Genomic DNA, 16,286 nt, shown 5'->3' on the forward strand with positions numbered 1-16,286 from the left:
TCCAGTTTGAATTGTGCCTTGTTGTCAGATGAGACAGCAACTGAACCTTTTGACCATGAACACCACCTATATGTTCAGAGATAACTGCTGACTATATACAAGAAACTGTAAGCAATTACCATAGATTCTGGCCAACCGTGCCTAACAAATGGGAAAACCCCACACAAGTGAAAAGAAACACCTACATATTAGGGAACACCCACAATTCCTCTAAGATGAATATGCCAAGTACAGTTTTGGGTGGGCACATGAAACACCTTGGTACTTTTGTTTCAGTGTGGCTGAAACTATTTCTGTTAGGTGACAAACTACTACCAGTGTCTAATTTCTACCAGTAAATACCACCTGCTACTATCTAAACCCTCATATTGTAAAAAAATAAAATCTCAGCTTAGGTGTTAAGTAAATTCTATTTCTTTATTCTTGTAAGTCTAACACAAGATTATATACTACCAACACAAGTTTCTTCAAGATTAGAAAATAAAATTAAGTTAATTAGGTATTAATATTTATAAAGGCTAAATGATGATTAAGACACTGGTGGACAATGAGGACAGAGCAAATGCTTCTGGGCCATTCGGAAGATCTTGCAAGGATGGTTTTGTTCCACTCAAAAAGATTTATGCAAATTGCTAACTTTGCTAACAGCCTGTCAACAAATTGTTGATTTCATTTTAGTTAGAGCCAATTATTATTATTTTTTTTTTAATTGGAATTCCTAAAATGCTGTAGGTCGCCACACCAAGCTGAAGGCTAGTGATGTGGGGTGGATGAAACATGGTGTGAAAACAATTGGTGCAGGTACAAGAGGAATAAAATGCTAATGAGTTTGTCCTCTTAATCAATTTCACGGTGCACGAGCACCTGATGAAGACATGTGACAGGAGAGATTTTCTCCTTTTTTTCTTTGTTATGCACTGAGCCAGTGCAACTTGTTATTTGAAATAAACATAATAAACTTCATTTTTATGCTGAAAGTAACTGTTTCATCTTTATTTACTATGTGGTAACTGATCATTTTAGACTGTAGGGTTGTATTCTCTATAAATGGACACCTTATATCGGTAACTGTGCTAACCTTTACTGCATGGTCCTGCATGTTTTAATCAAAGGTTTGAACGATGTTACAGTACATGCCCTTGTCATTGTGTGCCACAGAGTGGATGCTTCTGCCTTTCATTTCATATCAGAGGTGTTAAGATTGCAACCCCTACTCACCTCCATATTAGGAAAATGAAAATAACAACATAGAGTAATGCAGTATGCCAAGATTCATTCAAACAGACATTAAAATAGATGTTCATTTATATTCTGTGCCTCTTAGCAATGAATTTGAAACCACAGCAATAAAAAGGTTAAGTATCTTAAATATAATATGGTATTCCCAGCCCAACTGAAGAATACAAAAATTCTTCAGGCAATAATACAAACAAAATGTCATCCCTGAATAAATTCAGTTAATTTATTATTCAGTGTCCAGTAAGTCTGTTGCCTTTGACAGTTTTGTGTATTGCTGGGATATGGTGCTGGGTTACACTGTGAAATATGGTGGTGGACCTGGTATTTTTGCAGCTGGTGGTCCAGGGGCTCTTGTCAATATTGATAGCATCATGAATTCTGCTAATTAGCAGGATATTTCAGACCAAAAACTGGATAAAGGAGGATAAAACGTGGCTATAGATGGATCTTTCAACAAAATAATGACCCAAAATATATATCCAAATCAATAAAGAAATGACTGAGTCATTGTTATGCAGTGGCCATTTCAGTCTCTGGATTTGAAGTCTGATGAAAACCTGTGGTCTGATCTTAATAGAGAATTCCACACGCACAAAAAACCTAGGAATATAAAAGAGCTTGAAATGTTCCGCATGGAGTATTTATATAATGTTCATTTTATATATAACTTTTTGCTTATTTTCATAAAGTGTGGTGCAAACTGAACCCAAACACAAGCTGTAGTGCTGCAGAAATGTAATGTGTTCTATATATTTGGATCGACAAACAAAAAAGAGCAAACAAACACTGGGTGCGTAAGCAAAATATTTAAATTGGTTATTTATATAATGATCTAATCAAATATTTAGTGTCAGCTCCACATTCCCCATGCTCCTGTGATTTTTGTGTGTGTGTGTGTATGTGTGTGTGTGTGATTTCTATGCACACTTGTTTACATTTATTCATCATCATATCTTTTACCAGCTAATGAAGTTTTACCAGTACAGTTTCAGCTCTACACTCCGCTCTGCCAATGTTTTTGCTTTGTGGTTTGTTGAACTATATGGCTGCAACAACTAATTGCCAAAAACAATAATAAAAGTTAGCAACAAATTATATAATCACTTAGTTGGACTGTGTTATGAAGCATGCTCTGGCATGCTACGTCACTTCATTTAGAATAGAAAGATTTGCTGGAAATGCGGCACATTACACCTTCCTAGTATGGAAACACTTTATATTACACTATACTGTTGGCCTCATGACATAACTTGAATTCTAACCACTTATTTGTGGTCAAACACTGGAAGTGTAAGGTATCTGCCAGCATCATGCTTATTATGCTTATTAATTTATGGTTCATACTTATCTATCTCTCATACTGCCCTAACGGAGCACATTATCTTATGCTACTCTGGCCAAAAAGTCCAAAGTTTGTATGACAACTTGACTGGCTGAAAATGAACATGATCTCAAATAATAACTGTATATAATAATTGTATGTAATAACTGTAAATAATAATTAGTCTATGAGATGAATGTTTTCTCATTTCAAAACTCAGGAAGCATGAGCATTATGCAATACTGGGTAGCAAGTAACATCGCTCCATATTTGAATCAATTAGCTTGTAAGTAGGTGATAACCACTACATTGTTTAATTTTCTTAGGACTTGAGTCCGTTCACCAGACCTTTTTTGTATTGACTTGGACTTGTCTTGGCCTTGGGCATTGGTCTAGCTAAATATGTTCTTGGTCTTGTGTTTGTCTTGTAGCTTTGTCTTTTGTTTTCACATGCACAAACATTGACAAGAAGTAAATCCTTTTTTTTAAAAAAAAAAAAACATAGCAACTGGCACAATGCACAAATTAAGCCAACTAGTTGAAGTAAAGTCTTGGCCTCGAAAAGACTTTGATGGCCTCAAAGGGATGAGTCCCCTTTACGACTCAATCTCTGCTAATCCTGGTCTTTGTCTTGACAAGGGTGGGCTTGACTACAGCCCTATTTCTTAATATACACAACTTATTGTATATTTTATTACACCAATCAGCAATAACATTAAAACCATTGACAGGTGATGTGAATAACATTGATTATTTCGTTACAGTGGCACCTGTCAAGGGGTGGGATATATTAGGCAGCAAGTGAACAGTCAGAGTTGATGTGTTGGAAGTATGAAAAATGGGCAAGCGTAAGGATACTTTGACATGGTCCAAATTGTGATGGCTAGATGACTGGGTCAGAGCATCTCTAAAACAGCAGGTCTTGTGGGGTGTTCCTGGTATGCAGTGGTTAGTACCTACCAAAAGTGGTTCATGGAAGGACAATCAGTGAACTAGTGACAGGATCATGGATGCCCAAGTCTAATTTTGCTTGAGGGGAGTGAAGAAATTGAGCATTTCGCCTCCTGAAGAGGAGACTGAAAGGAGAAACCCCCCAAAACAAAGAACAACTGAAAGAAGCTGCACTATATTAAGTGTTATTTAACTTTGACTCTATCTGTTCCAATACTTTTGCTTACATAAAGATTGGGTGGTCAGCCACCAAGGGTGCCATGTTCTAAGCTGTTTAACACATCCAGATGCAAATATCATAAATGATAATAGATGTCTTGAGTCGGATGCCTGCACACAGACAGAAGAAAAGAGGTTTAAATGCTACACTACAACTCGCTCCATCAGTTACAGTTCCCTCCAAAAGGCCAATTCTTTTGCTTTTGCTATACACTAAAGATAGTTGGTTTGAGATCAAACGAATTGGCCTTGCCTTTTAGAGGGAACTGTAACTGATGGAGTGAGTTGTAGTGTAGCATTTAAACTTGTAGCATAGGCAGCTGCATCATTTCCTATTAAAAGCTGATTCTCATGCCTCTTTTCTTCTGTCTGTGTGCAGGCATCCGACTCAAGACATCTATTATTTATAGACACTAAATTACACAATAGGCCTAAGCCCGAGCAACACACACACAGGAGACGATTTCCTCCACACTCAAACCTACACATCCAACAACTCAAGCTTGGCCTCTAAAGAGGCAAAGTTCATACAAAGTCTAAAAGCCTGATTTATGTACATCTACAAGAGATGGTGTAGGTCAGGAATGGGATTAACATGTCAGTGCCATCCGAAACCCCACACACGCACACACCTACACACACACACACACACACACACACACACACATGCTCTCACACACGCGTGCATGCACACACGTGGCCATAAGGCCTAGGTCTCAGCTGGCTGCAGTAACACTTCCAGTTGATGTGTTATTCACAACCCCAGCCCAATTTTCCCACAACACAGCATCTCCACACGGCTACACATCACCATATTTACAGATCATACATCCACTCTGACATGGCATCAAATATTCATAACTTATCATCCTCTGTAACAGCACAAATGCATCATCAAAAAACCTGTAGGCTGTAAAATTATTAAAGCCCTTCCAAGTATGAATAGGGTTTTGTTACAAAGCAAAACAGACCTGCATAAATGGTAATCACACATACACTATATGGCCAAAAGTATGTGGACACCTGACCATTACACCCATATGTTCGCCTTTCCCAAACAGTTGCCACAAAGTTGGAAGCACACAATTGTATAGAATGTCTTTGGATGGTGTAGCATACGATTTTATATGATTTTCCTTCACTGAAACTAAGGGGCCCAAACATGTTCCAGCATAACAATGCCCCTGTGCACAAAGCGAGCTCCATAAAGACATGGTTTGCCAAGGTTGGAGTGGAAGAACCTAAATGTGGCCTACACTGAGCCCTGACCTCAACCCCACTGAACACCTTTGGGATAACCTCAAATGCATAGTGCAGCCCAGGACTCCTTGCCTAACATCGGTGCCTGACCTCACTAACACCTCCAGCACGTACCGGGCGGACACCTGCCCCCACCTCGGCTACTCAGACCACATCTCTGTCAGATGCCCCAGACCGGTTCTGAAGCAGATGAAAACCTGGCAAATAGGAGCTATCTCTGCTCTTCAGGACTGTTTTGAGCACACTGACTGGCACATGTTCAGGGATGCTGCAACTGATGGCGACTTCACCAACTTGGAGGAATACACAGCATCAGTGACCAGCTACATGAGCAAATGCATTGATGACATCACTGTCTCCAAGACCATCACCACACATTCCAACCAGAAGCCGTGGATGACCGCAGAGGTGCATGCGCTGCTGAGGACTGAGACTCCGCCTTTCAGAGCAGGCGACAAGGCTGCCCTAAGAACAGCGAGGGCTAAACTGTCCTGGGCCATCAGAGAGGCAAAGCTCATATGCCCACAGAATCCACAGCCACTTCAAGGACAGCGGCGACACACGGTGCACGTGGCAGGGAATCCAGGCCATTACCAACTACAAGACAACATCATCTGCCTGTGACAGTGATGCCTCCCTGCCAGATGCACTGAATAACTTCTATGATTGGTTTGAGGTGCAGAATGATGTGACGGTGAGGAAGACCATCCCTCCTCCCAACGACCAGGTGCTGTGTCTAACCACGACTAATGTGAGGAAAACCCTATACAGAGTTAACCCATGGAAGGCTGCTGGACCAGCCAACATTCCTGGCAGAGTGCACAGAGGATGTGCAGACCAGCTGGTGGATGTTCTCACTTACATCTTCAACATCTCCCTGCACAGTGTAACGTGCTTCAAGGCCACCACCATTGTCCCCATGCCGAAGAAGTCTTCAGTGTCCTGCCTCAATGACTACCGTCCCATTGCACTCACGTCCATCATCATGAAGTGTTTCGAGAGGCTCATCATGAGTCACATCAAGACCCTGCTGCCCCCCTCACTGGACCCCCTGCAATTTGCGTATCATCCCAACCGCTCAACAGAGGATGCCATCACCACCACCCTCCATCTGGCCCTCACCCACCTGGACAAAAAGGACATGTACATTCAAATACTGTTCATAGACTTCAGTTCAGCATTCAACACAATCATTCCTCAACACCTGACTGGAAAGTTGAACCTGCTGGGCCTGAACACCTCCCTCTGCAACTGGATCCAACCTGGATCCGGATCGGGAACAGCATCTCACCACCACACTGAGCACTGGTGCCCCCCAGGGCTGTGTGCTCAGCCCACTGCTGTTCACTCTGCTGACTCACCACTATGTAGCAATGCACAGCTCAAATCACATTATCAAGTTCACCGATGACACGACCATGGTGGGTCTCATCAGAAAGAACGACGAGTCTGCATACAGAGAGAAGGTGCAGCGGCTAATCGACTGGTGCAGAGCCAACAACCTGTCTCTGAATGTGGACGAAACAAAAGAGATGGTTGTTGACTTCAGGAGAGCACAGAGTGACCACTCTCTGCTGAACATCAACAGCTCCTCTGTGGAGATCATCAAGAGCACCAAATTCCTTGGTGGAGAACCTCACCTGGTCGCTCAACACCAGCTCCATAACCAATAAAGCCCAGCAGCATCTCTACTTTCTGCGAAGCCTGAGAAAAGCTCATCTCCCACCTCCATCCTCACCATATTCTACAGAGGGACTATAGAGAGCATCCTGAACAGCTGCATCACTGCCTGTTTTGGAAATTGCAAGGATCTGTCTGTTGGAAATTGTCTCGGATCACAAGACCCTGCATCGGATAATGAGAACAGCTGAGAAGATCATCACCTCTCTTCCCCATCATAGACCTTTACACCACACGCCGCATCCGCAAAGTCACCAGCATTGTGGATGACCCCACGCACCCCTCACACAAACTCTTCACCCTCCTGCCGTCTGGCAAAAGCTACCGAAGCATTCGGGCCCTCACAACGAGACTGTGCAACAATCACGCACACATACACACACACACACACACACACACAAACACACTCACAAAAACACATACTCAACTGAACTCCATCCCACTCCTTTTGCAATTTTTGCACATTTCTGTATTTACTGCCTGCATTTTTTGCTGCTACTGTATTCATAAAAATACTGTATATAATTCTATACTATACATTATTACTATAATTACTATACTAGTAATTACTATACTATCTACCTGGCTGCTACCCCAGTAACTGCTATGTCCATATACTGTATAAGTTTATCTCTGAATGAATACTATGTCATAGTTGTTATGTTTACATTCACAGCAATTTATTATACTGTTATTCTTTTGCATTACCTGTTATACCTGACACTTTCATACTAGAACTGTGTACTGGTCGGCACTGCACTGTCTCTTACTGTGCCTATTGCCATGTTTTAGTAGTTATTGTACTGTCTTGTGCTGTTTGCACGTTTGCACGTGCACGTTATCTAGTAATGTGCAGTCTCTTGTATTTCTGTTTTGTTTTATGTAGCACCTTGGTATTGGAGAACCTTGTTTCGTTTCACTGTGTACTGTACTAGCTGTATATGGTTGAAATGACAATAAAGCCACTTGACTTGACTAGACTAATGCTCTTGTGGCTGAATGGCCAATTCATGGCAATGTCATTCTTTCATAAATTAAAAATGGAATATTTTGGCAAATTACTGTGGTATAAGTGGAATACAACACTTTGGGACATGCAGTTATTTGAAAAAAGTCAACTTCAGTGTGATAACAATAATTCTGCTACACATCAAGCTACACCCACACCACTCTGTTGTTGATTATTTTCATAAAAAAGCATGTCCTGTCATGTTTTATTCCTTACTTATTGCAAAAAAAAAAAAAAAAAGATTATTCCACAGAAAGATAGAAATTATTCTGTGTGTGTGTGTGTGTGTGTGTGTTGTTTGTGTGACTGAGAGAGCTACTGGAAGCCTAAGTCTAATTCCTTGTGTGTTCAGGCATTCTTGGCAAATAAAACTGATTCTGATTCTGGCCCTGTCCTTGAAAAATTCTTCAGCTCTTAAGACACCCCTTAGCATTTTTATTTAACTTTTAGTTAACTTACTATTTTTATTTTACACTAACTTACACATTTACTCTTTCCAATTTATGTATGGTCTACATTTTACATAGCTTAACATTGCAATATTTTTTTCTGCCATAATTTGGATTTGCTTTGTCATTATACACCTCCAGCATTTAATAATTGCCTGCAAAATGTATTATAAACAAAATGTATTCCTCTAGGACTAAAGCTGGAAAGAGCTGGCCTAGTACTACAGTAGATTTTAACAGTCTAGTGCAGTTTATGGCTGGCCTATGCTTAGATTTAGCATCATTACATCACTGACTTAAGGTGAACAGACGGTGTACAGAATCTGAGGTATTTTTAGTATGCTATGTGAAGCAGCCTGTCACTCTCACCTCAAGACCAGAGTTGTCCCGGTTTCTCTAGCCGTGATGCATATTCTGGTTTTACCCACATGTTTGCACATAGCACACACGCATACACATATACACGCACGCACACACGCACACACACACACACACGCATATGCAAAAATGCCACACACTACTGTATGTCTTCAATATTTTGCCCTGAATCTTCTTACGCAGCAATTATGAAACTTAATTTTATTTTATCTTCACCAATCACGTTTACTTAGGTCATGTGTTCCTGAAATAACGGCGAACCTTCCTACAATCGCCGTCTGTTGTTCTTCCTCTCTCTATGATTCCACACTATTTTTAATACCATTCATCATTTCTATGGTAATAACACACTCTTTCCACTGTACCATAGCAACAGCCATATTACCTTTCCATTCCTAACACTTTAATGCCTCAGTAGAAATAAATATATCTTGGGGGTTTGAAAAAAATTTCTATCTTTCATAAGAGACAAGCCTTTTGCTCAGCTGGGGCAGGTTGGACATGTTCCACATACACCGATCAGCCATAACATTAAAACCACTGACAGATGAAGTGAATAACATTGATTATCGAATTACAATGGCACCTGTCAAGGGGTGGGATATATTAGGCAGCAAGTGAACAGTCAGTTCTCGAAGTTGATGTGTTGATGCACGTGGGGAACGAAGGCTAGCCCATCTGGTCCGATCCCACAGAAGAGCTACTATAGCACAAACTGCTGAAAAAGTTAATGCTGGCTGTGATAGAAAGGTGTCAGAACACAAAGTGCATCACAGCTTGCTGCATATGGGACTGCGAAGCCACAGACCAGTCAGACTGCCTATGCTGACCCCTGTCCACCAACCAAATGTGCCTACAATGGGCAAGTGAGCACCAGAACTGGACTATGGAGCAATGGAAGAAGGTGGCCCGGTCTGATGAATCACATTTTCTCACATTTGGACAACTGGTGTGTGTGCGTCGCTTACCTGGGGAAGAGATGGCACCAGGATGCACTATGGGAAGAAGGCAAGATGGCGGAGACAGTGTGATGCTCTGGGCAATGTTCTTTTGGGAAACCTTGGGTCGTGGCATTCATGTGGATGTTACTCTGACATATACCACCTACCTCAACATTGCTGCAGACCAAGTACACCCCTTCATGGCAACAGTATTCTCTAATGGCAGTGGCCTCTTTCAGCAGGATAATGCGCCCTGCCACACTGCAAAAATTGTTCAGAAATGGTTTGAGGAACATGACAAAGAGTTCAAGGTGTTGACTTGGCCTCCAAATTCCCCAAATCTCAATCAGATTGAGCATCAGTGGGATGTGTTGGACAAACAAGTCCAATCCATGGAGGCCCCACCTCGCAATGTACAGGATTTAAAGGATCTGTGGCTAATGTCTTGGTGCCAGATACCACAGCACACCTTCAGCAGTCTTGTGGAGTCTATGCCTCAACAGGTCAATATTAGGCAGGTGGTTTTGAAGTTATGTTAATGATTGGTGTATACTGACCTAGACTGACTTAAATAGCAATACAAACAGACCTTAATTACAAAGCTAAATAAGGCTACATAAGAAATGCGCAAAAGGGTGATGACTAGAGGCTGTTAACAGCAGTATAGTGATGGTTGCCAATAATATTTCTTTAAATTTGTGATATTGGTATTAATTTGTTGCTTATCCACCATTCATGCTGGCCCAATATCCCAGTCCCATCCCACGCAACTTTACTCTTACTTACATTGATGCCTTTTCAGTGAATTAAAACAAAAGTGTACTGATTTCTGCATGTAGTTATTAGGGCCAACTCAGACTCCTCTGTCTGCATGCTGTAGGGATTAGCTGTGAGATTTGGATCTGTTAGGCTCCCTTGGAGCTCTGACACACCTGATTCACCTTTCATGCACTTTTCTGAGCCAGGGAACCACAGAGGTATAAACCAGACTAAGAACCGGGCAGCAGAGTTTCTACTGACACATCACTGGCTGCATGTACTGCAGAGAAAGAAAGGAGCAAAGGCCTTTCATTTTTTATCAGACCCATATCCACAGCTGAATCCCAAATATGTTTCTACTCCCTATAAATGTGTACTACACAGGGTATGAAATAACACCTCTTCTGCTTGTGTTCAATATGGAGATATTTGAGATTCAGCCTATTCCAAAACTTACTGGACGGTGCTTCGCAGTGCAGATGGACAATGACCTGAAGCATACTTTGAAAGCAACCCAAGACTGGTTTAAGGCAAAGAAGTGGAATGTGCTGCAATGGCCAAGTCAGTCAACTGATATGAATCCAACTGAGTGTGCATTTCTTTTAGTGAAGGCAAAACCAATGGCAAAATACCCAAGAACAAGCAGGAACTGAAGATTGCTGAAGTAAAGGTCTGGTAGAGCATCATCAGGGAAGAAACCCAGCTTCTGGTGATGTCCATGGGTTCCAGACTTCAGACAGTCATTGACTACAAATGATTTGCAAGTATTCAAAATGACTATTTAATTTATGATTATGTTAGTTTGTCCAGTTACCTTTGATCCCTTACAGAGGGGGGACCACATATGAAAAGTGCTGTAATTCCTACACTGTTCACCCGATTTGGTTGTAAATACATAACTTAAAGCTGACAGTCTGCACTTTAAGCTCATATTCATTATTTCATTTCAAGTCCTATATACGTTGGGAGACTGCTAAAATAACAATGAATTTGTCAGTTTCCAATTTGGACTGAGTTGTAAGATCTATCGCTCTCAAACTCACTTATGGAAAAAGGACGCGCTAGCCGCAGTCCACGGAAACTCCACACCTTACACATTTTCCTACTCTGACACACCTGATTCAACTCTTCACGGAAGCCTGTGTTTTTAAGTGTCATATGTACAAACAAGTGTCAGTCATGTGTGAGACTGGAACCACTGGAGCAAAGCTTCTGTGAGAAAGATTCAAACCTCAACCTCACTCAAAAGAATCTGAATCAGAGAGGATTTTTTATTGCATTCATATAAAGGCATAGGAAAAGGCAGAGCCACTAACCACATCCCTTAAATTTCATAACATTTCTTAGGAAGTAGACAGCTCTGTAAGTTACGAAAACACTGCTGAGTGAGTTCTAAGCCAACTCCCAAATGTTTCCATATTACACATACAGAGTAGTGGATATAGAAAAGTAAAACACATAGAATGATTTATGCCCAACTCTCACCCTTACTTCAGTGGATCATCTCACCTGAATACTCTAGAGTGGTACCTAAGAACTGCTGCTGTAATAACGACTGTCCTGTGCTTATTTTTATTCTGAACACAGTACTGTTTATCTTTCATCTTCTACACCCGTACACTGTAATGATTCATAATCTCACTATCCGGTGTCACCCAAAAGAGGACAGGTTTCCTTTTAAGTCTGGTTTCTTTCAAGGTTTTTCCTCTTGTCTTCTCAGGTAGTTTTTCCTTGCCACTGTCACCAATGGATTGCTAGTTAGGGATCTAAATCGACATCAGTGTCTATTGTTAAAAGCACTATAGAAGTAACATTGAATTGAACTGAATTGAAAACAGCGTGCATTATAAACACTGCAGAATGTGTTTACTACTAGAAGTGCACATTTTTAGGGCATAGAGAGATATTTGCCTTACAATGAGTCATGCAAATTCTTACAAATCTGCGTGTGTTGATCACGTTGGACACAACACAAGATTTTATTTACTGAGATGAACAAAGGCATTCATTTTCAGTCATTCAATAACCTTGAATGTCTTCTTATTTAGTGAACTTGTGGACTATTAATTACATTTGTATGAAAAACTGGCATCTAAAATATTGGTGTCTGGGGCCATGTTCAGACAACAGCTTTCTCCTGATGTTACAAAACTGTCCACACATGCATCGTAAATCTGCGGCCAACCTGCACTGACTGTTGCAACAGCAACACACAAACACACAAACACAATCACAAGCAACTTTTTTGCTAGATTTGGCAAATTTTTAGTCCCCTTTAGCAACTTTATTTCAAAAAAGAGCCTGGCAACAAATCTGGTCAGACATTGGTGACTGTCCTGCAATCGATATGGCGTCTCCAGCTCACGTCACATCATGTTGTGTTGACTCACTACCAGTGTGTAAAGCCTGACTGAGTTGTGCTTGAGCAAGCCTATGCTCCCAACAACCAATCACTGATCACTACTGTTTCCTATGATCAATCGCTGACTGGCATTTGATCTCACAACTGATCACCACTATTTTTTTTTTTGCACACTTCTTTGTTTTTCATTTTAAGCTCTCTTCTTGATGATATTTACAAGTAATAAAAGCAAGTTATTCCATCTGTAGCTCTTTTCCTTCATGCCTATTTCCCCACTAATTCTTATCCACTGCTTCTTTTTGTAAATATATAAATATTTAGTTTGTGGTGTCAAGACCACAGACTCCTTATTCCTATAAGAAAGCAGTTATAATCTGTCATTTGCTATTGTGGTAAAATTCTATTCAATTCTATTCTAAATGCCTCCAGAAAATATTTCTTCCTCGTTTTGATATGCAAATAACCACGACTGTTCAATGAATATGCAAATTAGCTCTATACGTCACGTGGCGACTTCTAGCGACTTTTTGAGCATGCGTTAGCGACTTTCTCCTGAAAAGCACAACACAGCACACTGTGGTAAACGCGTGTGGAGGTGAGCAGTGTACCTGGTTTGACGGTCTTTATGCGGATGGGCTCTCTGAAGTGGCGGATGACGGCGTGCGTGTCTCGGTTGGTGAGGCCACTCACGGGCGTGCCGTTCACCTCCAGCAGCACGTCCCCGTAGTACGGCAGCGAGCCAACGTGACACACGAGCGCGTCGAGGTCCATGTGTCCGAGAAAGGGGAAGAGGCCATGTTCAGCTCCTCCAAGCAGCTCGACCACGGAGCCGAACTCGCCCGCGCCTCCCCACGACACGGCGCACTCGCGCACTTTGGCCGACCAGTGCTTCTTCCTCTTCAGCGCTTTGGACATGCTGCTCCTCTTCTTCCCTCAGTTCAGCTTGCAGCAGGAATCAGGTGCTCTGCTTTCAGCGCAACAGCAGCGCGCAGTATCCAGATGTTGCTCCTCCAACCTCATCACTCACAGCCGAGTCTCGCTACATGACGCGCTGTAGATCCGCAGCTGTAGCCTGCACTTAACATCTAAGGAGCTGGAAGCGGAATTAGATCATCAATTTTTTTTTTTTTTTAATAAAAGCTTTGGGCTATGATTTTAAGTTGAGCAAAATGATATTTAGAAAGGCGCGCGCCACGACTAAATATGGTCCCTGGTTGCTTACAAGTTATCCAAGTTCACATCAGTAAACAAAACTGATGAGTGAAAAACAGGCGCAAGTCTACCGGCGAGCTCGAGAGCATCAAGTAGGCAGTGTCCATGTAACAGCACATCAGTGTCAGTGTGACATTAAAATGACATCACTACAAATGTATCATTTAGTCTAATAAATGAAGAGCGCGATCATCACATCTGTAGCCGGATTGGCTGAAACTGTCATTCCGCTTTCATCCGGTCTCCACGCACCTGACATCACTGACCAGCAGCTGCTGATCCACACGCACTCGGAAGCGGATCGAGCAGTCCGGTTTATCCTCCACACCGCCAGTAACACCACACGCGTCTTCAAATCGCCAAACCGTGCGTGCAGTTTTGTCTTCCACAGGCGATGATTTCATACAGCCGCTTCCGACGCGCGCGCGCACTCAACTACCGGTGAAGCAAGTGCGTGCCTGTGTCTGTCTGTGTGTGAGAGAGAGCGCGCGCGTGCGCCTGTCAACAAACACGTAAAGAGCAGCTGACGAGGCCCTGTGATTGGCTGTCTGGCGGGCGTTATGTAAATCAGCCCGGCGATCAAAAAAAAAAACCCGTGCAGAGTATACAGAATAGTGTGGCAGATTAGCCTGCCACAGGTGGCGCACTATTGTAGCACAGTTTAGTGCTTATGAAAGCTAGAACCTACACTGACTTAAAGCATTTGGCAGACGCCCTTGCAGAAGTGCTTTGGTATCTCCATCAGATGTAGATCCTCATGCTAGTGCAAACAGGGTCAGGGTCTGCTGGGCTACGACTCTGTAACCCTGGCTACAACCCAGAGAAGTCACTAGCTACAACGTGTACAAACATGATTGCATGAAAGCAACCATGTAGCACCACAGGTGATAATATTTTAACACAAATTATTTCAGCAGAGTAAACTAAAGGCAGGCAGCTTTTACTAACTGCAGCTACACTCTCAGAAATAAAGGTATTAAACTGTATTTGTCCTTGTCTCTGGGGTGGTACCAACAAGGTACATCATTTGTACCTTATACATAAAAGGATATATAACTGTCTTTGCAGGGTGAATGTGGTGTATCTTTAATTAGCTGAAAGTAAAGCTATCATTATGATACTATTGGGTAAAAATGTTTATGCTTTTTTTCTACGTAAAATTGAATACTAAAATATAATCAATATTTATTTTCTTTTTAATTTTGAGGGATTTTGGAGTTTGTTGCCTCACGGCAACATTGTACCATAATGGGAAATACTGTTTTCATAGATAAAAAGAAACATATTTTTAAAAACATCAATCTGCATAGCCAACAATGTATGCATGCATTGTCGAACAAGATGCAAGTGAAATGTATTGTTTAATCATTCTATTTTAATCATGCCTGCCACTCTACCTCCTCATTCTCCATCATCATCATCATCATCATCATCATCATCATTTTCTCCCTGAAGGTTTGATAACCGTGACTGTACCTCCATCTTCACCCTTGTCATTATCCTCATTCTTCACTCTTACTTTTTCCATGTAGGGTTGCTCATCATCTTCCTCATCACTAAATGCCAACTCATCCTCACTATCATCCACTGGGAGTGCTACCTCTGCTTTATACGACTTTGAAGTTCAGGAGAACAAAGAGGGATATGCATATTGACTTACCAATAAACCTGGATCATTTACCTTTATATCATTTGGCAGATGCCCTTATCCAGAGCGACTTCCATTTAACTCATTTATACAACCGAGCAGTTGAAGGTTAAGGGCCTTGCTCAAGGTCCCAGGAGTAGCAGCTTGGCAGGGCTGGGATTTGTACTCACAACCTTCCCAGCAGTAGTTCAACGTCTTAACCACTGAGATACCACTTAAGTGTATTTTATCGTGATGAAAAATGACTGGAACATTGTTTAGAGGGTCAGTTTTTACTAGAGAAAATATGGCACTGCAGCACATGTACACACCTGCTGAAAGAAGACTCAGATTGGCTGCCAGTGGATCATATGACCAATTATTGCATTTCTATTGGTTAGTATGTAATAGTATTTCCTCCCCTCTTGATGAAGCATTGACTTGATGCAACAAGCCAAATAGTTATTTTTTACAATAGACGGTCAGGGTCAAATTATGTACCATAAATTATTTTTTTAAATGTATACTATATTCACATTTCCAGGTAAAAGATACCTGGTACAAAAGATGTACCTCTGATGCCACCATGACAGTGACAATACCACGAGTGTACTACCATACTAAATACGAAAATATAGTACACCACCATAGATTACTGTACCATAGGTTGTGTACTATTTTGACATACTATTAAGCACAGTAGTATGTTTTTTTTTTAAACAAAGCTATAAAATATAACTTTATATTAACAAATAACACTTTAAGAAAACTGTTTTAACTGAATTTAATATTTAGACAGTGGCATTTTAAAATGTTTGCACCTAAAATAACCTACATGTTAAGAAAAAAATATATAGCCTTATATAACACCTTTATATA

At 41.3% G+C, this 16,286-nt stretch overlaps 1 protein-coding gene across 4 annotated transcripts in view; it reads right to left on the minus strand.

Moving 5' to 3' along the window:
• The window catches only part of LOC113526469 (membrane-associated guanylate kinase, WW and PDZ domain-containing protein 3), a 112,643-nt gene extending 98,410 nt beyond the window's left edge, over positions 1 to 14,233 (minus strand). For 3 of the 4 annotated variants that reach the window (XM_026913546.3, XM_026913528.3, XM_026913553.3), the window contains exon 1: positions 13,177 to 14,233. In XM_026913546.3, coding sequence (XP_026769347.3) covers positions 13,177 to 13,483 — 307 coding nt within the window. In that variant the 5' untranslated portion in view covers positions 13,484 to 14,233. The remainder of the gene's footprint in view (positions 1 to 13,176) is intronic. The other variant, XM_026913537.3, reaches the window with a different exon arrangement.
• Positions 14,234 to 16,286: the final 2,053 nt, after the last annotated feature.

The sequence above is a fragment of the Pangasianodon hypophthalmus genome, chromosome 2 (genome assembly GCF_027358585.1).
Source record: "Pangasianodon hypophthalmus isolate fPanHyp1 chromosome 2, fPanHyp1.pri, whole genome shotgun sequence".
Taxonomy (NCBI): Eukaryota; Metazoa; Chordata; class Actinopteri; order Siluriformes; family Pangasiidae; genus Pangasianodon; species Pangasianodon hypophthalmus.